General features: G+C 42.8%; 1 protein-coding gene and 1 pseudogene across 6 annotated transcripts in view; one reads left to right on the forward strand and one right to left on the reverse strand.

Moving 5' to 3' along the window:
- FAM120C (family with sequence similarity 120C) overlaps nucleotides 1–21,571 on the reverse strand; it is a 62,702-nt gene extending 41,131 nt beyond the window's left edge. For all 6 annotated transcript variants that reach the window (XM_023760010.1, XM_023760008.1, XM_006096136.3 and 3 more), the window contains exons 1-2: nucleotides 20,807–21,571; nucleotides 1,269–1,515 (exon numbers count right to left, since the gene is read on the reverse strand). In XM_023760010.1, the coding sequence (XP_023615778.1) occupies nucleotides 1,269–1,515; nucleotides 20,807–21,508 (949 nt within the window). In that variant the 5' untranslated portion in view covers nucleotides 21,509–21,571. The remainder of the gene's footprint in view (nucleotides 1–1,268; nucleotides 1,516–20,806) is intronic.
- Nucleotides 11,201–12,185, forward strand: LOC111827463 (annotated as a pseudogene).
- Nucleotides 21,572–24,908: the final 3,337 nt, after the last annotated feature.

Genomic DNA, 24,908 nt, shown 5'->3' on the forward strand with positions numbered 1-24,908 from the left:
ACAGGAGGTAGATACAGGATATTCCCTATAAAATTCTTTCAAGTTTGCTTATGTTTGGAAATTTTCATTATAAAATCTTAGCGCAACAGAAGCAAAAGGAAAAAGCAATTTGTGTTCTTGATCTAAATTTAGACACTGGGCCCTAACTGGTTTGGCTCAGTGGATAAAGCGTCAGCCCATGGACTGAAGGGTCCCAGGTTTGATTCCAGTCAAGGGCATGTACCTCGGTTGCAGGTTCGATCCCCGGCCCAGGTCAGGGTGCTGTGGGAGGCAACCAATTCATGTGTCTCTCTCACATCGATGTTTCTCTCTCACTTGCTCTCTCCCTCTCCTTTCCAATCTCTCTAAAAATCAATGGAAAAATATCCTCAGGTGAGGATTTAAATAAATCAATGAATGAATGAATTAATTAATTAATTAAATAGATAGATAGATAAATCTGGACACTGGGGAAATGTTCTGAGTGGAAAACTAAACCTGTCCAGGGCTAGCAAAACATTTGGCCTAAGACAGTACTCTGCATAAAATAGTTATGGAATATAACAAAAGAGTGAAAATAATGAGTTAAAATAATGTTCTGGAATATGCATGAATTCATAAGGCAAACATGCCGAATTTCTAATAAGAAGCTCAGAAGCCCGTCTGGAGTGGTTCAATGGTTGAGCATTGACCTGTGACCCAGGAGGTCACAGTTCGATTCCCAGTCAGGGTACATGTCCTGGTTGCAGGCTCGATCCCCAGCATGGGGCTTGCAGGAGGCAGCCCATCAATGATTCTCTCTCATCATTGATGTTTCTATCTCTTTCTCCTTCTCCCTTCCTCTCTGAAATCAATAAAAAAATATTTTTTAAAAAGCTGCCCTAGCCAGTTTGGCTGAGTAGATAGAGCGTTGGCCTGCAGACTGAAGGTTCCCGGGTACGATTCCAGTCAAGGGCACATGCCCGGGTTGCGGGTTTGATCCCCAGTGGGGGGCGTGCAGGAGGCAGCCGATCAATGATCCTCTTTCATCATTGATGTTTCTCTCTCTCCCTCTCCCTTCCTCTCTGAAATCAATAATATATGTATATATATATGTATATATACATATATATATGTGTATGTGTGTGTGTGTGTGTGTGTGTGTAGAAGCTCAGAAGCATAGTATTTGGCATGAGAATTTTCAGAAGATAAATCCAATAATGATTGGTTAAATGGCTCTGGTCTTCATCTGTTAGCACTAGAAGGGGAAATGTAACTAATAACTGGAATCTGTTCTCTGAACCACCTACCTAGCAGCGCAGCGAATATGGGAAAACTCATCCGCTTCAGGCCCAGCTGCTTGGCCACCTCCTGCATCAAGAACTGGTTGGTAGTGAGGTTCTTCCCATTCCAGCTCAGCTTCAGAGCATGGGAACTGTAGTAATAGGGAATATTGTAGAGAGCATACTCGGAGTCATGGGCAAGAAGGCCATGGAAGCCGTTTTCCCTGAAAAAAGCCACCACTTCCAAATGGTGGTCTTCGAGGCTCTGAAAGACCTAGGAGGGAAGAAGAGAAGAACAAGGTCATGCAACAGAAGCTGAGCTGCATTTGGTTAGAAGTCAGGAAGGTTAGTAACTGAATTTTACAGTCTGTTGAAACTTAAGATTACATGAGATTGAATGGAAGAGTTAAAAAAAAGCCTCTCTCTTGCCTGCCGCAGTGGCTCAGCAATTGAGCACTGGCCCATGAACACCAGGAGGTCACTCAAGGTTCGATACCCAATCAGGACACATGCCCAGGTGGCAGGCTCGTTCCCCAGTATGGGGCGTGCAGGAGGCAGCCGATCAATAGTTCTCTCTCATCACTGAGGTTTCTATCTCCCTCTCCCTTACTCTCTGAAATCAATACATATATATATATATATATATATATATATATATATATATATATATATATATAAAGCCACTCTTGTAAACACAGGCAGAATTATCTATTATCTTTGGGTTTGTTCAAATGCCCAGGCTTTTTATACTCCTTTCATGAAACCGAGAGGCCTAGACTCTTTAAAAGAAATTAACATGGTATTTAAGTTTTTATACCTATATTAGAAAAATAAAGCTATTACTTATTGCTCAGCACCTCTATATGCCCTGCATATTTACATAAATTATGTTATCATCAGAACAACCATGGGCGAGGTAGATATGGATGTCAAAACTTACATAGAAAGGTTAAACAACATATAGCTAGAACCTGAACCCAAGTTCATCTAACTCCCTTTTAAAAATTCTTGCTTGTGCCCTGACGGGTTTGGCTCAATGGATAGAGCGTTGGCCTGCGGACTGGGGGGTCCCAGGTTCGATTCCAGTCAAGGGCATGTACCTTGGTTGCGGGCACATCCCCGGTGGGGGGGTGTGCAGGAGGCAGCTGATCGATGTTTCTCTCTCATCGATGTTTCTAACTCTGTCCCTCTCCCTTCCTCTCTGTAAAAAATCAATAAAATGTATTTAAAAAATTCTTGCTTGCTTTCTTAAAGAGCACCAAGGACACTCCCAACATCTAGGTATCAGAAACTTCACCCCATTTTTATTTATTTTTATTTTTTTAGTCCTCACCTGAGGATATGTTTTTATTGATCTTTTGAGGGAGAGGGATAGGGAGAGGGAGACAGAGACAGGGACAGAGACAGGGAAACATCGATATGAGGTTGTCTCCAGTATACATCCCAACTGGGGATTGATTAAATGCACAACCTAGGTAGGTGCCCTGACTGGGAATTGAACCCACAACCTTTTTGGTGCATGAGATGATTCTCCAACAATTGAGTAACCCGGCCAGGGCAACTTAACCCCATTTCTAAAAATGGGAAAACTAATGCTGCAAGAAATTGGCTGCCCCCAAAGTTACATAATGAGTGAGTGAAGATAGGATTCAAACCCAAGCTCATCTGATGCCAACACGCATACTTTCCATTATACCAGGCTTCTTCCTGGAGAGCACTATCTTTTATGAGACATACCATTAAGTGCCCTTCCTATGCATCCCTCTATAGCTGCACATAGGCACACTGGATCCACCACACTAACTTCCTTGATTTCAGAGACTTTATCTCTGTATTCCTAGCTCCCACATAAGACCTAGAACACAGTAATAAGAATAGTAATGGTTAACAGATACTGAAACATGCACTATGTGCTAAGTAATGTCCCAAGTACTTTATATGCAACAACTCAATTAATACACAAAAACAATCTTCAGAGGCCGTAACTATTATTGCTATACCCATTTTACATTACTATCCTTAAGGTCACATGGCTGGAAGGAACGAAGCCTGGATTTTGGCTCTAGAGCCTGTGGAGCTCAATAATTTTGTTGAACCCAACTGATCTATTCCTTCATTTAAGTTGTAAAGGAATGGTAGTTTTCTGAATTCTGACTGGAATTTCAATTCATTAAGCTTTTGCTGGCCTTTGGAAAGGGAGACTAGTCACAGTAGACAGTCATGTCACATATTAGTCATACAAAGGGAGGGACACTGGTAAGCAGACAGCAAAGCAAGGTCTGTATTTGATATTCAGGCAAAGGAACCAAAATTCCTTACTTTACACTGTAACATATTTAAGCCTAGAGCTATGATAAACTCCATTTGGATCAGGGTAGTACAGTTTAATGCTGCCCCCCGGTGATAATTTCTTCCAGCACATCTCTCATATACAAGTCACTGATTGAGCATCCTTCTACCTTGTGCCATCATAAGGCTATGTGTGATATATTCTCCCCGATCATCACAACCTAACCATGTAAGCTTCATAAGCCCCATTTTACAATTGAGGAAACTGAGGCTTAGAGAACTGAGGTGCCATACTCAGGGCCACAGAACTGGGAAACAGAAACCTGGGTCATACTGCCCTTTCAACGACAACACATTACTTTTATCTGGTCTAAAGCAGATTACGCCACTATCGAAGTGATTTCAATTCCAGAAAGCCAAGGACTAGTGGTTTTTAACTAATCTGGTGGCTCTTATAACACCAGGAGGGTGAATCACAATGACTGGAGAGCATCTTCAAAATATACAAACCTGTGCTTCAGATCAGCTGATGACAATGAAACCCTGACGGGCAAGGAAAAAGCCTTCCAGCCACAATGCCTCTTAGAGAACAGCTGAGCACCCTGGCTCCATTTCCACATCTCTGATGATTACTACCACCTATGCAGAATGACTTACAGGCCCTGGTCCAAACTGATCCAGTTTCCTTGGCAACCGTGCAATTTTCCAGGAGACTAAAATGATTCAGGCGAAATTAAACAACATACCCAAACGACTAAGCAGAAAAGAAGTACATTTGAGCTATAAAGAAAGCAAGAGTTGAGATTCTGAATTGTCCATAGCTTTTTATTGTTGTTAATCCTCACCTGAGGATATTTTTCCATTGATTTTTAAGGAGATTGGATGAGAGAGGGAAAGACAGAAATATCCATGTGAGAGAAACACATCGATTGATTGCCTCCTGCACAATCCGGGCGTGGGCCCAGGAGAAGCCTGCAATCCTGCAATCAAGGTACATGCCCTTGACCGGAATTGAACCCGGGACCCTTTGGTCCGCAGGTCGACGCTCTAACCAGCTAGGGCTGTCTAGCTTTTAATCACTGACTCAATTTCAGTCCAATGAATATGAATTGAGAGCCTACTAAGTGCTAGGATGCAGACAGCACAGAGTGGCATGAATATAAAGAAGAATAAAACTCAGGGGAAAACAGCTCCCTGAGAGAAGTTTAATGTTTAATTTCCAATCTAAGTAGTCCAAAGCAGTGGGTTTTATTTTTTAAAAATATATTTTATTGGTTTTTTACAGAGAGGAAGGGAGAGGGATAGAGAGCTAGAAACATCGATGAGAGAGAAACATCGACCAGCCTCCTCCTGCACACCCCCACTGGGGATGTGCCTGCAACCAAGGTACATGCCCTTGACCGGAATTGAACCTGGGACCCTTCAGTCCAAAGGCCGACGCTCTATCCACTGAGCCAAACCAGCTAGAGCAGTGATGGCGAACCTTTTGAGCTCGGCGTGTCAGCATTTTGAAAAACCCTAACTTAACTCTGGTGCCGTGTCACATATAGAAATTTTCTGATATTTGCAACCATAGTAAAACAAAGACATATTTTTGATATTTATTTTATATATTTAAATGCCATTTAACAAAGAAAAATCAACCAAAAAATGAGTTCGCGTGTCACCTCTGACACACGTCATAGGTTCGCCATCACTGAGCTAGAGCAAAGCAGTGGGTTTTAAATTGTGCTTCCCAAACCAGGAATTGGGTAAGTGGGAAACTGGATCAAATAACCAGACAGGACAGATGCTCCTACTTTCTCTTCAAACTGAGCTCATATTTACCATATTACCTATTTTATATTTTGGCTCTTTCAGAAATATTTTATTTTATTGAATAACATTTGTTGTTAAAAACAACTAGAAGTAGCCCGGCTGGCGGGGCTCAGTGGTTGAGCGTCGACCTATGAACCAGGAGGTGGAGATTTGATTCCTGATCAGGGCACATGCCTGGGTTGTGGGCTTGATCCCCAGTGGAGGGCAAGCAATGTAAGACATATTTATTCTTCTAACCCTGTGAAATAAGTATCATTAACCTCCCTATATATTCCTTTTTGTTAGCAGAAAAATGTAAATATCTCATCTCGCCCCAAATCACACGGCTGACCATATAGCAACACTTGGATTTGAACTCAGGACTGACTTCAAAACAATGCTCTTTTTTTTTTTTGCAAGTATTTGTCCAGTTTTCCCAACACCACTTATTGAAGAGACTGTCTACCCCATTGTATATCCTTGCCTCCTTTGAAGTGGGTTAATTGACCATATAAGCAAAGATTTATTTCTGGGCTCTATTCTGTTCCATTGATCTGTTTGTTTTTATACTAGTATAATGCTATTTTGATTGTTGTCAAAATAGCATTATACTATACTTTGAAACCAGGGAGCATGATACCTCCCACTTTGTTCTTTGATTTCTTTGGCTATTAAGGGTTTTTTGTGGTTCCATAAAAATTTTAGAATTAGTTTTTAGTTCTGAGAATGCCATAGGTATTTTTTAATAGGGATTGGCTGGAATACATATATTGCTTTAGGTAGTAAGGACATTTTAACAATATTATTATATCCAATCCATAAGCATGGTATATCCTTCCATGTATTTGTATCCTCTTCAATTTCCTTCTTCAATGTCATAGCTTTCAGAATACAGGTCTTTCACCTCATTGGTTAAATTTATTCCTAGGTATTTTTATGCTATTGATGCAATTGAGATGGGATTGTTTTCTTCTTCGTTTCTCCTAATTGTTCACAGGATCTGTGACATCGAATGAATCTATGCTCAAATTCAAGTGGTTGTGCAAGTCACTTAGCTTCTTATCTATACAATGGAGATTTCACTAATTCCTACCTGACTGTGAGATTTAGCAATTACTTATATAAAATACCTGGCACACAAGCTCTGAGAAAGTGCTTATTAAGTAAGTCACAGCCTGTTAATTCTGCAGAGATGAAGTCTGTGGTACAAACTACTATCTGCAGGTCTTCAGAAATCACTTGAGGTAAGTAGATACCAGAACAGGCACTTGTTCTGCCCAACGAAAACCTTCAGGATTGAAAACTCAGAAGGCCTGATGAAAGCCATCCTTGGAAATAAGCAGCATACAAAGGTCCAAGGGAGCTTTGGGGTTACCTCGGGAAGGAAGACAGGAACTGCAGAGGAAAATGACAGCAAGAAATTTCTAGGAATCTTTGAACCAGGGGCTGCAAATGCTTCCAGGGGCTGGGAAGCTAGCAAATGAATGAAGGGGGTTGAAGTTAAGAAAAATCAACCGCCGAGAGATGCAAATCAAAACAGCAATGCGGTACCATCTCACCCCTGTCAGAATGGTTATCATCAACAAATCAACAAACAACAAGTGCTGGCGAGGATGCGGAGAAAAAGGAACCCTCGTGCACTGCTGGTGGGAATGCAGACTGGTGCAGCCACTGTGGAAAACAGTATGGTGTTTCCTCAAAAACCTAAAAATGGAACTCCCACTTGACCCAGTGATCCCACTTCTAGGAATATATCCCAAGAAACTAGAAACATCAATTAGAAAGGATATATGCACCCCTATGTTCATAGCAGCACAATTTACCATAGCTAAGATTTGGAAACAGCCTAAGTGCCCATCAGCAGATGAGTGGATTAAAAACAGTAGTACATCTAAGCAATGGAATACTATGAAGGTGTAAAAAAAGAAAGAACTCTTACCATTTGCAACAGCATGAATGGACCTCGAGAGCATTATGCTAAGCGAAATAAGCCAGTCAGAGAAAGACAAATATCACATGATCTCACACATTTGTGGAATACAATGATCAACACACACTGATGAACAAAAACAGAATCAGAGACAAGAAGCATCAATCAAACCATCAAACCTCAGAGGGAAGGTAGGGGAGGGTGGGGGTAAGGGGGAGAGATCAACCAAAGGACTTGTATGCATGCACATAAGCCTAACCAATGGACACAGACACCAGGGGCGTGAGGGCATGAGTTGGGGGGGGGGGTCGGGGGACAATGGGGGGATAAGGACACATGTAATACCTTAATCAATAAAGAAAAAAAGAAAAAAATCAATTGCCAGGAATGTAATCTTTTTTACTAAACGATATTGTGGGTGTTAACAATATAAATATGCAAAATCTTGGCATTTACATTTTAAAAAAATTTTTTGTTGTTCTTGTTAATCCTCACCAGAGGATATTTTTCCAATTAATTTTAGAGAGAGTGGAAGGGAGGGGGAGAGACAAAAGAAACATCGATGTGAGAGAGAGAGACATCTACTGGTTGCCTCCCACAGGCGCCCCAACCAGGGCCAAGGATTGAGCCTGCAACTGAGACATGCGTCTTTGTCTGGAATCGAACCCAGGACCCTTCATCTCCTGGCAAATGAGTTTCCTAAAGGCATAATTATGCTAGTAAAAAGCAAATACAATCATGCATTTGTGAAGGTATTTCTGAACAACCCTGGTTTAATTCAAAGTTGAAATGCCAACTAAACAGGTTAAATATTTTATTTCAATCATTTCTGGAGTGCTGAATGCCCTTTAAATGCCAAATAAGAAATTGTATTTTTCAGTATCTTCAGTACCACGCCAACCAATCTCCATATGATAGGGCAGATTTCCAAAACATGAATCTAGTAAGTCACTAAGCAAAATATTCAACTGTGGTTGGTGCAAATCACCATGTTAATTACTAGTTCCTGACATGTTTCATTTTGAACATTTTTGCACAATGACTCCTAAGGAGTGGCATAATAAACAGCTTTAAGCCCTTGTAAAACGTTTGTTTCAAATGAAAGCTCCCTAAGTCCAACAGTATTGCTTTTGCAGAAGCACACGTGTAGTCATATTCACTAATTTTGACCAATTTATACTAAAAATTTCAAGACTTTCTCAACATACAAAATCCAGTTATTTCTGTATGCACCTGTCACAGGCTACAAGACCAAAAGAGTTAGACTGCATAAAAAATGTTTTAATATTTTTTTTATTGATTTCAGAGAGGAAGGGAAGAGAGAGGGAGAGAAACATCAATGATGAAAGAGAATCATGGATTGGCTGTCTCCTGCATGCCCCCCACTGAGGATGGAGCTGCAACCCGGGCATGTGTCCTGACCGGTAATTGAACCGTGACCTCCTGGTTCATAGGTTGACACTCAACCACTGAGCCACACTAGCCAGGCTGCATCAAGGAAAAAAAAAATTTTTTTAAATTTTAACATGAATTATATTTAGGTGCAGTGGTTCTCGAACTCTACGGTGGATGGCTTCTTAAAACAGACTGACAAGCCCCATCTCCAGATTCTGATTCAGTAGATCTGGGACAGGGCCTGAGAATTTGCATTTCTAACAGGTGTCCAGGTGGTACAGTGCTGTTGGTCAGGGAGCATACTGTGAGAACTACTAGCTAGGCACATACCAAGTGTATAACTATATGGGCAGCGTTTATATCTGTTGTAAATAGTTGCAATCTAAAACTTCACAAATAACTTCTTGACCCAAGTTGTCCCCAAAATGTTCGGCCCCCAATTTTTAAGATCTGGAGCAACAGTATTTCCTACCCTTGCAAATGCTGGTTTATGATTTAATTTCTGCTATATCATTCTTTTCTCAAACTACTACCTACAAAAGGCTTTCAAGGCCTAGCAACGTTTTACTTACTACGTAATTGCATTTCATGCTAGTATCACTTATTCTGTCTGTATTCAAAAACACAGTCTAGAAAAAACCTGATAAATAAGTGGGACAACAGAAGGAGAAATCAAGATGGCGGGATAGGCAAAAACACCATCTATTGACATTTCAATCGCTTTTTCTTGTTGTTGTTGTTAATCCTCACCCAAGGATATTTTTTTTCCATTGAATTTTTTGAGAGAATGGAAGGGAGGTGAGAGACACACAGAGAGAAACATCGACTGCTTGCCCTCCACACGCACCCCAACCAGGGCCAGGAATTGAGCCTGCAACTAAGGTACGTGCCCTTGACCAGAAACAAATCCACAACCCTCCAGTCTGTAGGCTGGCGCTCTAACCACTGAGCAACTGGCGAGGGCTTAAAGTTCGTTTTGTTTCAGCACTTGTCATTTTTGTACACTTTGTCATGGTTGTATTTCTTATAATGGTTTATTTTTAAATGGTGTCTTAAACTATAGTCTTTCAATAGACATATTTTATTTAGGTATAGAGGAATACTCATGACTTTGTGAGAATAAACAAGTCATCTTTTCTGTCAAATAACAGTTTAGACAGCCACCATTTTGGACTGTGTGACTTGGCAGCTGCCATGTTGGCTGCATGGCTTGCAGATCCCCTCGGGCCGCCATCTTGAAATGCAAAAATGGCCAGCCCCTTCCTTTGAATTAGCCAATCGTGAAAGACTGCACAGGTCATGTGCATCAGGACTAAAAAGCCCAGCAGACCACCTGCTTAATGTGTGTTTGCTCCCAGACCATGTGCATGTGTACCCTTCTGCGCAGAAGTAAATATATTTGCCTTGCTGCCTGGCTCCCAAGTATGCTTTGTGTTCTACTAGGACCCCTGAATTTGGTGGCTCGCCTTATTTCTTACAACTTCCAACAAGAAATAGGCTCTCTCCAATTTTCCTTTAAATATGTGACTTTCTTATATAACCTTCTTTTTGTTTACTTTTCATAGATGTGGGTACAAAAAATATTTCATGTTCATCAAAACTGCTAAAAAAGTATAAGCGCAACAATCAATGCTATTTTTGTTATCTATTTCCATATAACAATTCACCCCCAAAACTTAGTGGCTTAAAAAATATTTATTATCTCGGAGTATCTGGCTTGAAATGGATGAGACAAGATTCATAGGAAAAGAAAATACAGCCCTGGCCAGGTGGCTCAGTTGGTTGGAGCGTTGTCCCATGCACCAAGAGGTTGTGGGTTTGATTCCCGATTGGGGCACATAAGGGAGGCAGCTGGTCGATGTTTCTCTCTCTCTCTCTCTCTCTCTCTCTCTCTCTCTCTCTCCCTCCCCCCCCCTCTCTCTCTGTCTCTCTCAAATCAATAAAAACATATCTTCAGGTGAGGATTAAACAGAAAAAGAGAATACAGAAAGTAGAATAAATTTGAGGGGAAACTATTGAGTTCCATCTTGGACATTTTTTAGATTAAGTCAGCGGTCGCCAACCAGTGGTCCGCGGACCACTGGTGGTCCCTGAGGTCCGAAAGGTTGGTGACCACTGGATTAAGTGACCTAGGTTGTGCCAAAAGTTCATGAGAGAGGTTGAGAGTAAAGAAAGAGCTCTAAGAATCATCAGAATATAGTTACTATTTAAAATCACAATAATGGATGAGCCCTAGCTGGTTTGGCTCAGTGGATAGAGCATCGGCCTGTGGACTGACGGGTCCCAGGTTCAATTCTGGTCAAGGGCACATGCTCAGGTTGCAGGTTTGATCCTCAGGAAGGGGTCAATGAGTCTCATCTTTGATGTTTCCATCTCTCTCTCCTTCTCCCTTCCTCTCTGAAATCAATAAAATAATATTTTTTTTAAAGTAAATGGGGGGGTGTCCCCAGCAACTTGGGCAGCGGGAGACGTGGCAGCAGCCAGGCAGCCCAGGTTCGCCAAGCCACTAGGTTCCCCGCGGCCCTCAGGCACCCAGCCTGCCGCCAGGATGCCCAAGAGGAAGGTCAGCTCTGTGGAGGGCGTGGCCAAGGAGGAGCCCAAGAGGAGGTCGGCCAGCTTGTCAGCCAAACCTGCTCCTGCAAAAGTGAAAACGAAGCCCAAAATGGCGGCAGGAAAGGATAAATCTGCAGACAAAAAAGTGCAAACAAAAGGGAAAGGGGGGGCAAAGGGAAAGCAGGCCGAAGTGGCTCACTAAGAACCTAAAGCTCTACCTGTGGAAAGCAGAGAAACTAAAAACGAGGAGAGTCCCACCTCAGATGAAGCAGGAGAAAAAGAAGCCATGTCTTATCAGTGGTCCCTGTCTCTCTTCTTGTACAATCCAGAGGAATGATTTTATCAAGTATTTTGTAAATGCAAATTTTTAGTAACTCTAGAAACATTTTTAAGAAGGAGGGAATCCCACCTTATCCCATTTTTTTAAGTGTAAATGCTTTTTTTAAAGAGGTGAAATCATTTGCTGGTTGTTACAACCAGAAAATAGTGGGATATTGAATATGGGAGACTTTGATTGTCTTGGGTGTCAGCTTAACATTCCATAGATGGGGTAGTTTTTATACCCTATAATACAAAGCATACTAAATGGCAATTTGGAGTCAGTCGTGCGTTTGCTATGTCTTGAACATTTTAAATTACTTCTATTCACATGCTTTTGGTAGAATTGTTTCCTAAAGAAAACCACTCCTTGATCTTGGCTCTCCCTGTCAGAATTTTGTGTATCTGTAACATCTTTGCTGTGGTAGTCCAGTTTTCCTAGTAACTTTGTCGATGTGCTGTGAAAAATTGAAAATTTGATTATGTAGTATATGTGCTATTAAATTGTGAATTAGTGGGACTTTGATGTAACAGCGTTATCAACATCTGAAGATATTGGTACTTGATACTCTTAAGGAAAGTTAGCTTCTAAATTTTAAGCTGGAAAGTCGCTGGAATAACTGTTTAGAAAAGAATCACAACTACATGACTTTACATTTTTGGTACGAAAGTTAAGTTGTGTACAAATTGATAGGTCTGTGTACTGACCCTCAAAACAAACAATAAAATCTCAATTATGAAAAAATAAAGTAAATGGGAAGTTTTGCTTTTTTTAAGTTATTCACGTACACTGTTAAGTGAAAGAAACCAGAGATGGAGAGACTGAAAATGCAGAAAAGAGATGATTACTTTTGAATTCTTATAACCTCACTATCTTACTCTTTCACTTGGCATTCAGCTTACACATTTGCCTTGTACTAGCAGTACCACACATTTAGCAATGCTGGCACAAACTAAGTGCTCAATAAATCTAATTATTGCTTTTCTACATATATCTATGCATATTATCTGGCTAATAAAAGTACACAATCTTACACAAGATGTATGAAACAAAGGAAACTGTATGGTGAGAGTGTGCAAAGAGACTCTGAGCAATACAGACCCAGAACAAGGATTTTTATCCACCACTGACTAGTATCCAAAGAAAAAATCATTTCACCTCTATGCACCTCAGTTATTCAATTGGTAAATAGGAAGAATACCATGCACTCTTGCAAGCTTGTGAGGATTAAACAAGATCTTTAAAAAGCACTTTGTATACAACTTGGTGCTCACATAGTAATACAGTGGAACCTCAGTTCTCCAACTTAATTTGCTCTGGAGGGCTGTTCGAGAAGCGATTTGTTTGAGAACCGAATCATTTTTTTCCCATTAGAAATAATGTAAAATGAATTAATCCATTCCAGACCCCCAAATGATTCTGTTTTAACCTTTCTTACATACAGTGCATACCTAATGTACTGTTTAATCTATACATAAACACTTCTTTTCTTTTTTAAAAAAATATTTTGATTTTTTTACAGAGAGGAAGGGAGAGGGATAGAGAGCTAGAAACATTGATGAGAGAGAAACATCGACCAACTGCCTCCTGCACACTCCCCACTGGGGATGTGCCCGAAACCAAGGTACACGCCCTTGACCGGAATCGAACCGGGGACCCTTGAGTCCGCAGGCCGACGCTCTATCCACTGAGCCAAACCGGTTCGGCGACACTTCTTTTCTTAAGTTTATCGAACCACCCCCTACTAGCCTTAAAGGAATCACTTTTAGCATTTGGTCCAGGGATGTCTTCCAGGTCAGCATGCAGCATCTTTGCTTGTTCACATATCACTGCCTCCCAAGTGCTGTCCCTGGCTAACTGCTTTTCCTTTATCCAAATCAACAAGTTTTTCTACCTCTTCCATCGCCTGTGATCAGTTTCTTTCACATCCTTAGCAACATTGGCACTCTTGGGGGCCTCTTTTTTTTACATTGTGCTGTTGATTTCACCAGCCACAAAAGCATTGGCTCCTTTGTTTGTTGCCTGAGAGATGCTTTTTGTCATGTTGCAGTATCAGCAAGAAAGGGTTGTCAGGTAGAAAACTGAAGTTTGGTTCAAGAACCAAGACATTTTTTCTGTGAACAACTTGGACTAGAACCGAATTGAGATGGGAGAAGTTTGAGAAATTCAACAACCCTTCATACTGATACCTGAATGATCATTCACACATCTCTTAAAGGTGACAAACAAAGGAGAGAATGCATGAGTATGAGTCAGTTTACCACTAAAACTCATGTTGTTAACATCTTAGGAAATTGTGTTGTGAATATTTTGGTGTTCTTTTGTTTTTGCTGATGATTATTAAATTTTCATGTTTTACTGTATATTTCACTTCCTTTTTGTTAAATATTCATTTACATTTGTCATTTTTTTAAAGTGTTTATTTATAGGTTAAACAGTACATTAGAGATGCACTGCATATAAGAAAGATAGAAATGGAATCATTTGGGGGTATGGAATGGATTAATTCAATTTAAATTCTAATGTGAAAAAATGATTCCGTTTTTGAACAGCTTTCTGGAATGGATTAAGTTCAAGAACCAAGGTTCCACTGTACTGCACCTTAATAAATTTATTTTAATCAGCTCACACTTCTCTAATTGCCCTGTTCTAAAGAAGCATACCTGTGAGCCTTGGCTAGTGTTGCTCAGTTGGTTGGAGCATCGTCCCGACCCGTACACCAAAGGGTGACAGATTCCATTCCTAGTTGGGGTGTATGCAGGAGACAACTGATCGACATTACTCCCTCACATCCATGTTTCTCTCTTTCTCAATTTTAAAATAGCATAGCTGTGAAATGGTGGGTTTCATGTGATTATCTTTTTTTTGAATACAATAAAACCTCGATACAACAGAGGTTTTTATAATTTGGGTGAGGGGTGTCTGAAGCCAAGTCTGTTACATAACACAGTAAGTTTTCTAAATTGTTAAAAAATTGACAAATTAGTTTACCTGTTTTTACTTACATAGACGTTTGCGTAAAATTATGAATGCGAAGTTTAATTTCACAGAAAAGTTTTCTGTATGTATTACTGTAATTTTAAATTTATACTGTATAGTCTAGTAAATGTGTACAGTCACCAGTCACTGAAAGCAAATGAATGCGCACATAGGAACATCAGACGGCCATGTGAAAACTGCTGCAGAGACCTAGCTGGTTTGGCTCAGTGGTCGTCCTGTGGACCAAAGGGTCTGGGATTCGATTCCAGTCAAGGGCATGTACCTTGGTTGCAAGGCTTCTCTCCAGCTCGGGCCCAGATCCAGGCACATGTAACCAATCAATGTATCTCTCTCTCACCTCAATATTTCTCTCTTTCCCTCTCTCTTAAAATCAATGGATAAATATCGTTTGGTGAGGATCAAAACAAAACAAAACAAAACAAAAACTGCTGCAGAAAGTCACACCAGGTGACAACAGAACCAATTACGAGGTGGTGCTAATCATCTGCCAAATACTGTTTACTAGCAGTGACACTTGGATTTAAATATGTAGACTATAGTTGTACATATGTAATATTTACTTATTTTGGTGAAATTACTATAGTGGCTTTTTTTTTTACAACATATAGCCTATTCCCTAAAATTTGTTAAAAATAACAGTGTATTAATAACACAAAATAACCTGCTAATTTAATTATAAGCAAATCTCAGTTAAAAGCATATGATGAGTTCTGCAAAATCAAGGGTTTACTGTATATATTAACCATTAAAACCAAGTATTCATTCCCTAACCGCCCCATATCTTCTCCCAAATTATATTCTAAAACTGCTTTAGGTTGCTCTGCTTCTGAAACCCTTAGGAAGAGATCAGGTTGGCAATTTGCGGGTTTACTGAATTTTTCTGCTACTGGCGCTTACCACTTACAAAGGTTTGTAGAAGGTACAAGTGAAACTAACCAAATCACAAAATTCATCTCAATTAAATACACTGAATGTTTTCACGAGAAGTCCTACCTTGTCTAAAATTCAACATCCAACCCCGCATTTTATCCTTTTTAAAAAATATATATTTTATTGATTTTTTACAGAGAGGAGGGGAGAGGGATAGAGAGTTAGAAACATCGACCAGCTGCCTCTTGCACACCCTCCACCGGGGATGTGCCCACAACCAAGGTACATGCCCTTGACTGGAATCGAACCCGGGACCCTTCAGTCCGCAGGCTGACGCTCTATCCACTGAGCCAAACCGGTTAGGGCGCATTTTATCTTTTATTTATCCTTCCAGCTCTCTTTTCTCTATCACATATGAAAGTGAGATGGGAACAAAGGCCCGTTTCGCGGCCTGGTCTGAAGAACAACACCAAGAGGAGAAATATAGTACTGTAGCGGGTTTTGTTTGGAAGCATTAGCATTTCAGTAACTTTGCTGTACACTCGAAACTAATAGAAAATCATATGAATATAAACTTTAATCGAATATGTGTGTGTGTGTGTGTATATATATATATATATATATATATATATATATTTAAAAGCTAGAATACATTTTTTTAAAAACCGGTAAGCACACAGATCATTCCGACCATGCAAGTGAAATCTATTATCTTCAAGATGGTGGAGAGCGTTTCTAAAATGGCGGCGCAGTGCTACTAACTACTCTAGACTAGACAATCTGAAACGACACCATCATCCTCCCTGCGTAGTTGCCGTTTTCGAAAATATCTCAAATCCGACTGAGCTACTTCCTCCGAAAGCTAGAGCCCGCTGCGTCATTGAGACAAAAGTACAAAACGGCATCGGGTCACAAGTGGAGTGCGCGTCTCCACGGAGAGGCCACGGATTTGGAACTCCCTATCCGGGGCGACAGGCTGGCCCTCGCTGGATCGCTAGTTACTCAAAGTCAGTACTTTTAGCTGAGTTCTGACTGCATGCGCGTTCACGTAAGGGGGAAGGGTAAGCAGAACATCACCATTTGCAAATCTGTCGAGAAATCCTGGGGCTGAATAGACATGAAGACCTCCTAGCCACTCTGATCCCTGCAGGGACGATCAAAACCGAAGCGGAGTCCTAGCCGGTTCGGCTCAGCGGCTAGAGCGTGGGCCTGCGGACAGAGGGGTCCCGGGCTCGATCCCTACTGTGGAGCGTGCAGGAGGCAGCCGATCCATGTTTCTATCTCTCTCTCTCTCTTCCCCTCTCTCTTTAAAAAAGCAATAAAAACATATTTAACAACAACAACAACAACAACAAAAGCTTTAGCGGACGTCTTGGCCCAGGAAGGTGCTATCACATCGGGGTCCACGCACTACCGAAAAAAACCTACTTTGACCGTTCTGTGAAAACTAATACGTATCTGAAAAGACATGAGCAGCATATACCAACCACGTTCATTTTTCTGTAACTTAAAGTTGTCTTTATTATCATAAATTAAATAATCCAGTTTCAACTTCAAAAAAGAAAGCTTTCAAAAGGCAAACCACAATCAATTCTTAACCAACACTTTTCGAATCTGTGCTAGAAACCGGGAAGTTCTCTATAACAATAACAATAAGCACTACCACAAAAATCACTGACCAGAACCAGGAGAGAGAACTTCACCTATGCAACTTTGGAGCCAGTCTTAAATCCACTACATTAAGAACCACATTCCACACTTTTTAAGTTACTCTTACATTTCATTCCTTAGGATCACAGACCTATTTAATTCAGGGAAAAAATTTATCCTGCACCTAAAATATACAAGACACTATGAAGAATCTGAAAAGACCAAAGAGCTTGTTTATAATTTAGCTTGGGGAATAAAATTTATATATTCCCCAAATGGTGTTTCTCAGATACAAGAGAGCTGCTGGAATTTTTTCCCCCCTGAACATTTTATTATGAAAAATTTCAAATATATGGCAGAGGTGAAATAATTTTACACTGAACATGCAGATACCACCAAGATTCTACCATTTTTACTATATCTGCTTTCTCACACATCCATCCATACATCTTATTTTTTGATGAACTTGGTAGCCCCACCTTAGGGTTGCATCTCAAAAATTTTGACTGAGCCCTAGCCAGTTTGGCTCACAGGATAGAGCATTGGCTTGCAGAGTCCCAGGTTCAATTCCTGATCAGGGGCACAGGCCCTGGTTACGGGCTCGATCCCCAGTGTAGGGTGTGCAAGAGGCAGCCGATCAATGATTCTCTCTCAGCATTGTTTCTACCTCTCTCTCCCTCTCCCTTCCTCTCTGAAATCAATAAAAACATATTTTAAAAATATGTTGGGGTACCAAAAAGTCTGGAAAACACAAACCTATGTTCAACTCTTCTGCCAACCTCCAATCAAAATTTATTCAGAGCTCACAACAGGCCATTTTAGGTCTCCATACCCTTGGGCACTGTCTGATCTATTCTTCCCAGCCTCCTTCAAGACTCAGCATCAGCCTGCGAAGCCGCCTCCAACTTTCACACCCTCACTCAGAATTAAGCATGCCCCCCATTCCCCCCTGGATAAGGGCCATGTTATTAAAAGCAGCTATCATTTCCCCAGCCTAGGCACATGCGTCATCTTTTGCAATTAGCCCACAGTATCTGCAATTCTGCTTTCAGTCTGGCTCTTTTACTAACCTGACCTCATTGAGGGCAGGGGTCCTCTTATTCATCGCTGAATCCTCAGCAACCAGCACAGTACCCAGCCTATATAGCAAGCACTCAATAAATAATACAAGGGTGTCCCCCCAAAATGTATACACACTTTAACAGCTGATTCTATTACATTATGAAAATGAAATGTATTTTAATAAACACTGCCTTTATAATTATTCAAAGCGTGTATACATTTTTGCGGGGGGGGGGGCACCCTATATAAATGAACAACCCAGACCTGTCTTTACCCAGGAGCCAGGGAAGATTTTAGTCGAGTGTGGGAATGACCTAATCACACTGGCACTTTAGAAAGATTCCTCTTAGAGAGCACCGTTGTTAAGAGGATGAGCTTTGGAGCCAGACAGCCTGGGCATGAGTCCCAGAATCCCAGCTCTGCCATTTATTGCTGGGTGATTCCAGGCAAGTTTCTAAACTTCCTGTGCCTCAGTTTCCTGATCTGGAAAAGGAATGACTGTTTCATGGGTTATTGTGATGATCAACTGAGAGAATTTTATTTATGTTTTGTTAAAGCACATAAATTAGTACCTGGCACATACTAAGTATTCTATCAATGTTAGCCATTGTTGCGAGCAACCCAGTTAATAATGACAATGAGGTAAAAAGTCCTTCAATGACCTGGCTGATTTGGCTCAGTGGATAGAGCCAAACTGAAGGGTTCCAGGTCTGATTCTGGTCAAGGGCACATGCCCAGGTTGTGGGCTCGATCCCCAGTGGGGGGCATTCAGGGGATGGCCAATCAATGATTCTCTTTCATCATTGATGTTTCTCTCTCTCTCTCCCTTCCTCTCTGAAATCAATAAAAATATATATTAAAAGAAAAAAAAAGTCCTTCAAGCTTGGGTGGGCCCTGACTGGTGTGGCTCAGTTGGTTGAGCATTGTCCTGGGCACCAAAAGGTAGCAGGATGTATTCCCGGTCAGGGCACATACCTAGGTTGCAGGGTTTGATTCCCAGGTCAGGAGCTTAGAGTCAGGAGCATATGGGAGGCAACTGATAGATGTTTTTTTCTCTCTCTTCTTCCTGTCTCCCTAAAATCAATTTTTAAAAATGTATTAAAAGAAAAAAAAGCTTGGGTGGTAGCAGTGAAAACAAATTGGAAAGAACAGCCATGAATGATGAATCTACTGAAAAATGTTCAGTCAGGAAGGCAAGCAAAATGAGCTTGTTATGTTTTTTTTCCGGCTTTGTACATTTGACATAGCTCATGATTGGATTTTTCATTATTAAAAGCAGCTATAACTTCCCCCGTGTAGGCACAGATTTGAAGCCGAGCACAAGGAGTCTAGTATGACCAAACTCTAGCCACAAGCTCTATGACCACTGTAAGCTTCTCTATGCGGGTCTTTCAGTGTCTCAGCTGCGATTTTTTTTTTTCATTACTCCCTGCAGCACCATTTCTTTAGTTTATGATTCCCACAATTTCCTGTCCTGTCTTCTGACTGTGAGCACATCCCTCAGAGCCGTAGTGGCTGAATGGATTTGAGGTTTTGTCCTATCCAATCCTGCACTACTTTTTTCTTCTTCCTGCCCACCTCATTTACTTCTCAAGCCTTGCTATTCCCCACACGTAGGAACTTGAAACCTAAGAGCATGGGAAAGCAACAGAGCAATAGCAGTGCCAAGAACTGGGGACGTTGCCAAGCTCTTCCCCAGGCCCCATATGCAGTGACCGACTACATGGGGAGATTAGACTTAACTGCCCATGGGGCCTCACACGCTTCATATTCCATTTGCTTCTGCTCATTTTCTTTCTCCCACTTAAAGCAGCCTCCTCCCAAACCAGCAACCAATTCAAATCCAACCCATCTTTGAAGACCCAGGTGAGGTCCAACTTCTTCAAGGAAACCTCCCCTGACCATTTTAGCCCACAGCTATCCCCCCAACACACAAAACAGGTACTGTACTTGCAATATGTACCAAAAAGCATAATCACGTACACACTTATACCACTCAATAAATATTTCATGTATACAAATTTGATTTTCCAAGGGTAGGACCATGTCTCATGTTTTTTCAATCTCTCATTCTCAGTGAGTTAACTGAGTTAACACTTGTTGAACAGTAACTGAATCAGTGGGGTGTTTTTTGTTGTTTTTTTGTCGTTTTTTTGCTTGTGTGTTTTGTTTGGCTAGGGAGGAGGTACCTGTTGAAATGAAAAAAAGGTTGAACGGACATACAGGTGGGGGAGGGAGAAGCACTAGGTGAAAATGGGGAAATATATTGTAGAAGGTGTTCAATTAACATGTTTAACTGATTTGCTTCAAGGTTGGAAAGAGACATACAGAAGAGAGATGCCAAGTGGAAAAATTTGGAAAAAGGCATTTCAGCTTTAGGCAGAAAACAGCAGGAGAAAGTTGAGGATACAAAAGAAATTTTTCTACAACCCAGGGATAGGCCAACCGGATAAATGGAAGGTAAAGGGAGTTATTGGGATGACATAGGTAGAAATGTGGTTAAGGAGGTGAGCGAATGGATAAGGGATGGTTTGAAGGGGTGGGTAGATGGATAAAATGATCGAGGGTAGGTAGGCAAATGGGTTAGTTGGGCGGTAAATGGGTGGAGGGGAGGCAGTTAAGTGGGTGGATGGGTGGGTGGGTAGGTGTTTAGTTAGGAGGGAACAGGTGTGGGGCATATTAAGAGGGCCCTTCCCTCACCTTGACCCGGAAACGGATGAGTGCCAGCCTCACGCAGTGGCTCAGGCAGGCCGGTGGCAGGAACCAGGCCCGTGGAGGAGGGGTGCCCTTGTTGCCCACGTGTCCCACGATCAGTTGCGCTGTCTGCCGCTCAGTCTGGCACCGACGGCCCCACTCGGCTAGCCGGTCCTTGCCCAGGCCCCCGGGGAACATGACGACCAGCTCCAGGCCCTCGCCGCCGGGATAGGCACAAGCCTGGCACAGCGCTGACAAGTAGCCCAGCATGGCGTTCCACTGGCCGCCACACACCCAATCCGTCTGGTAGCCGCCATAGAGCCGCTGCAGCGCCGAGCCCGCGTCTACCAGCACTCGAGCCCCTGGAAGCGGAGGGGGAGGGGGCGGCGGCGGCGGGGGCGGCGGGTGCAGGCCGGGATGCCCCGGGCCATGGTGGTGGAAGTGGTGAGCCGGGTGATGGTGCCGAGTCGGCCCCGCGCCCCCGGCGTAGGCGCCCAAGCCAGGGGGCGGGAGCGGCGGCTGCAGAGGACCGGGTCCCCTGGCGACGCGCGGAGCCCCGGGCGCTAGGGCCACCGGAGGCGGCAGCTGGCAATGCTGGAACTGCTGCTGCTGGCGCGAGACCGTGCGTGCGAGTTTGAGCAGGTCCACGGGGACCACGGCCCCGGGACAGCGCTTCTCCAGGAACTCCTGGAAGCCCTGGACGCCCATGCTTCGTCGGCGGGCAGACGAGACGGCGGCTGCGGCTGCGCGAGCGAGCGGAGCGGCGATCTGGGCGCGAAGCTGGGGGCGAGCGCGTGCGCACTCCGCGGGGGGCGAGGGGGTGGGAAAAGGATTCCCGAGGGGCGGGAGCGCGGGAGCGAGGGCGGGGTGGGAAGAGACCACTGATTGGATTCGGGGGGAGAGGAGGGCTGAGGCCAACGGGATTTCGGAAAGATTGGGAGGAGACAAGCAATGACGGGCTCCGGTCACTTCTCTCGCTCTCTTTTTTTTTCCTCCCCTACCGCTCCTCACCGCTTCGAAAGTGGTGAAGCCTCTTCCTTCCACTTCCGGAAGCCATGTTGCCTAGTATTGATGGTACACACTGTCTAGCTGAGGAGTGGGGGCCGGGCGGGGCAGAGAGGCATCCTGGGAGTTAGAGTTTTCTCCGTGGCCTCGGTATACAGGCGAGGAACAAGATTCCCACCCCGTCAGCCCTTAGTCTCACGGGATCACCAGTGGCGGGGCGTGATGATATACGTTTAGGATTTTCACCTCAACTCCTAGCACCCACCGAGTTGCTTCATGGTATTTACTGCCTTTCCCAGGAAAGAGGGAGAAGGAGCGAGGCATCATGGGAAAGGAAGCGGAGTGGATTAATTGGATTAAGTTAAAGTATGCTAAAATTCTCTGGGAGATGGAATTTTCATTTCAGGGGGGAAAAAAAATACGTGTAGCTCTTTTGTTGTTGTTGGTAATCCTCACCTGAGGACATTTTTTTTTCTATTGATTTCCCAGAGAGAGTGGAAGGGAGGGAGGGAGGGAGAGAGAAAAAAAGCATCGATGTGAGAGAAACGCATCCATTGGTTGTCTCCTGTACGCATCCACACCGAGGGCGAGACTGAACCTGCAATCCTGGTCCGTGCCCAATGTGAACCCTCGACCCTTGAGTACGCGGGTGGACATTCCACTGAGCGGCACCGGCCAGGGCTAATATGTGTAGCTTTTCATGCATGAGAAGGAAGGACGCTGTGGAACATAAAAAATAATCACCACCACCATTTCTGAAGCAATTCATTTAACTTTTAGCAACTGCGATTTTTTAAAGAAGAGTTGTTGGCCCCAGTTAATGAATAGTGAAACTTACATTATTTTTTTGCCCAAGGCAATGTAGAGAAAAAGCGAAATTGACTATCCATTGTCCTCAAGATCTCTTTGGGCAGGGACATAAGCACCAACACAAATTAAACTACAAGTTGTACCTTTCTGGTATTCAGTGAGTTGCAATGTCCTATAGTTAGGACCTTTGTTTTTACACCTCATTGTGAATCAATCTGTCAGGGAAGTCTGGTAAAATAACTACAAGGACTCCAATTCCAAATTATATAGATATAGATATAGATATAGATATATATCACCCGAGGATACGTTTTTCCATTGATTTTTCTCTCTTCTCTCTAAGCATGTCCTCAGATGATTTTAAAAAAAGAAGTTGGCATTCTATGTTATTTGGCAATAAAGCAGTTGCTTATTGTCCTTGGGACTCAAAACAGCAGCCCTTCTGCCTGTATTAAGAGATATGCAGTTGCTGAGGGTCAGATAATCATGGGCTTCGCTGACTTAACAGTAGAACTCACACTTAAAATGTCTCACTGATTAGGAAACTGGCACAGGCAATTGGAATGGGGTTATCTGTATAAAGGTCCATAGTACTGCCTTGTTCTTCAGGCCCCCTAATGTGATGATGTCTCTGTAAATGCAGTCAGCTGGAATGCAAGGAGGCAAGACTAAGATCAGAAAAGAGAAGCTTCACAGCCCTGAACTCAGCCTGTGATTTCCCATCCAAGCTCTGAACTGCAAACGTGGAGCAGAAAGTCAGGGAGAAGGAGCCAAGTCCTTAGGTAAAGTGCTAAGAAATAGAATTTGCAACAGGGTGAGCCGGGTTATTCCCTTCAACAGATCTGAAGAGGTAACGGAGCAGAACTTGACAAGATTCTTGGCACTTATTAGCATTCTGAATCCCCTCCAATGAAATATCCAGGCAGGCAAATGAAGTGTTGAAGTTGTATCACTAGAAAATCATATCTCTACTCTCTCTAGGTGAACAGGGACCATAAGCGAGAGCAGCGATTCTCCCTCGACCAGCACATCAGTATCACCTACAAACTGCTGGAAATGTAAACTGTCAGGCCTCACTCCAGACCTCCAGAATCAGAAACTCTGGCGGTGCAAGTGCGGAGCAATCTGTGGTTTAAGTATCATCGAAGATAGGACAGTAGTTAAAGCAGTGGAGACAGATTTTATTCAGTCACTACTGACAGTAGGGGGAGAGCTGAGCCCCATTCCCATTTGTGCAGGGGTGACTGGGCATTTGAAGGAGGGAGAGGAGCAAGCAGGGGCTCAGTGGTGTCAGGGAAGTGAAAAACGACAACGGGTTGGTCAGTGTAGGTGCAGTAAGGCCGGCTGCGTCTGCTAGCTGTCCGTTATGGAAGTGAGGAGTCTGTCGTCCCACCGAGGCTGGGAGATAGAGGCCCTAGGCTTCCTGATGATTGATTGCAGTTCAAGGGAATGGCCCTTGGGAGAGACGCCCTGGAGCTGTGGGAGAGGCATCTACATCTCAAAGGGACAGGGGAAAGGTTAATTGGATTAAGTTTAAGCACTTTTGACCGTGCTGAGCTTTTCCAGGTGAGAACTCTACCTTAGGCTGCTAGAAGCCCCACTAAAATTTGGTCAAGTCTCTTAAAGCAGGTGTTTGAACAGAGTGTTTGTGTTGAGTTTTTGCAGGTCTCACTAGCCCTCCAGGTGCACTCTCACATTTGAAAATCACTGCTCTTGTAGGGCATGCCCTGGCCCAAGTACAGACTACTTAAGCAAGGAGGTACATCAAGCACGGGCTGGTTGCTCAGTGGTTAGAGCATCAGCCCATGCACCAAAGGGTTGCAGGTTCGATTCTCAATCAAAGGCACGTACCTGGGTTGCAGGTTTGATCCCTGGCCTGGGTCAGGTTGTGTGCAGGAGGCAACCAATCAGTGTCTCACATCAGTGTTTTTTTTTCCTCTCTCTCTCCCCCTATCGTCCCTCCCTTCTTACTCTCTCTAAAAGTCAGTGGAAAAAATACCCTCTGGTGAGAATAACAAAAAAGGCACATCAATAAATGGACTCCCATACACTTTTCTATGCTGTGATTCAGTTCCTTTTTCCTATGCAGGTGGAAACGGTGCATATTCAGACCTGGTGGTTGATAATAGTGTGCCCCTCTCCTTTCCTGAAAGAGAATGTTTATCATGGTTAATTTAATTATTTCTGTACTATTGCACATTAGATCTACTGGTGGCAGTTAAGTTTCATTTTTTATATATATTTTATTGATTTTTACAGAGAGGAAGGGAGAGAGATAGTCAGAAACATCGAT

The sequence above is a fragment of the Myotis lucifugus genome, unplaced genomic scaffold (assembly GCF_000147115.1).
Source record: "Myotis lucifugus unplaced genomic scaffold, Myoluc2.0 scaffold_169, whole genome shotgun sequence".
Taxonomy (NCBI): domain Eukaryota; kingdom Metazoa; phylum Chordata; class Mammalia; order Chiroptera; family Vespertilionidae; genus Myotis; species Myotis lucifugus.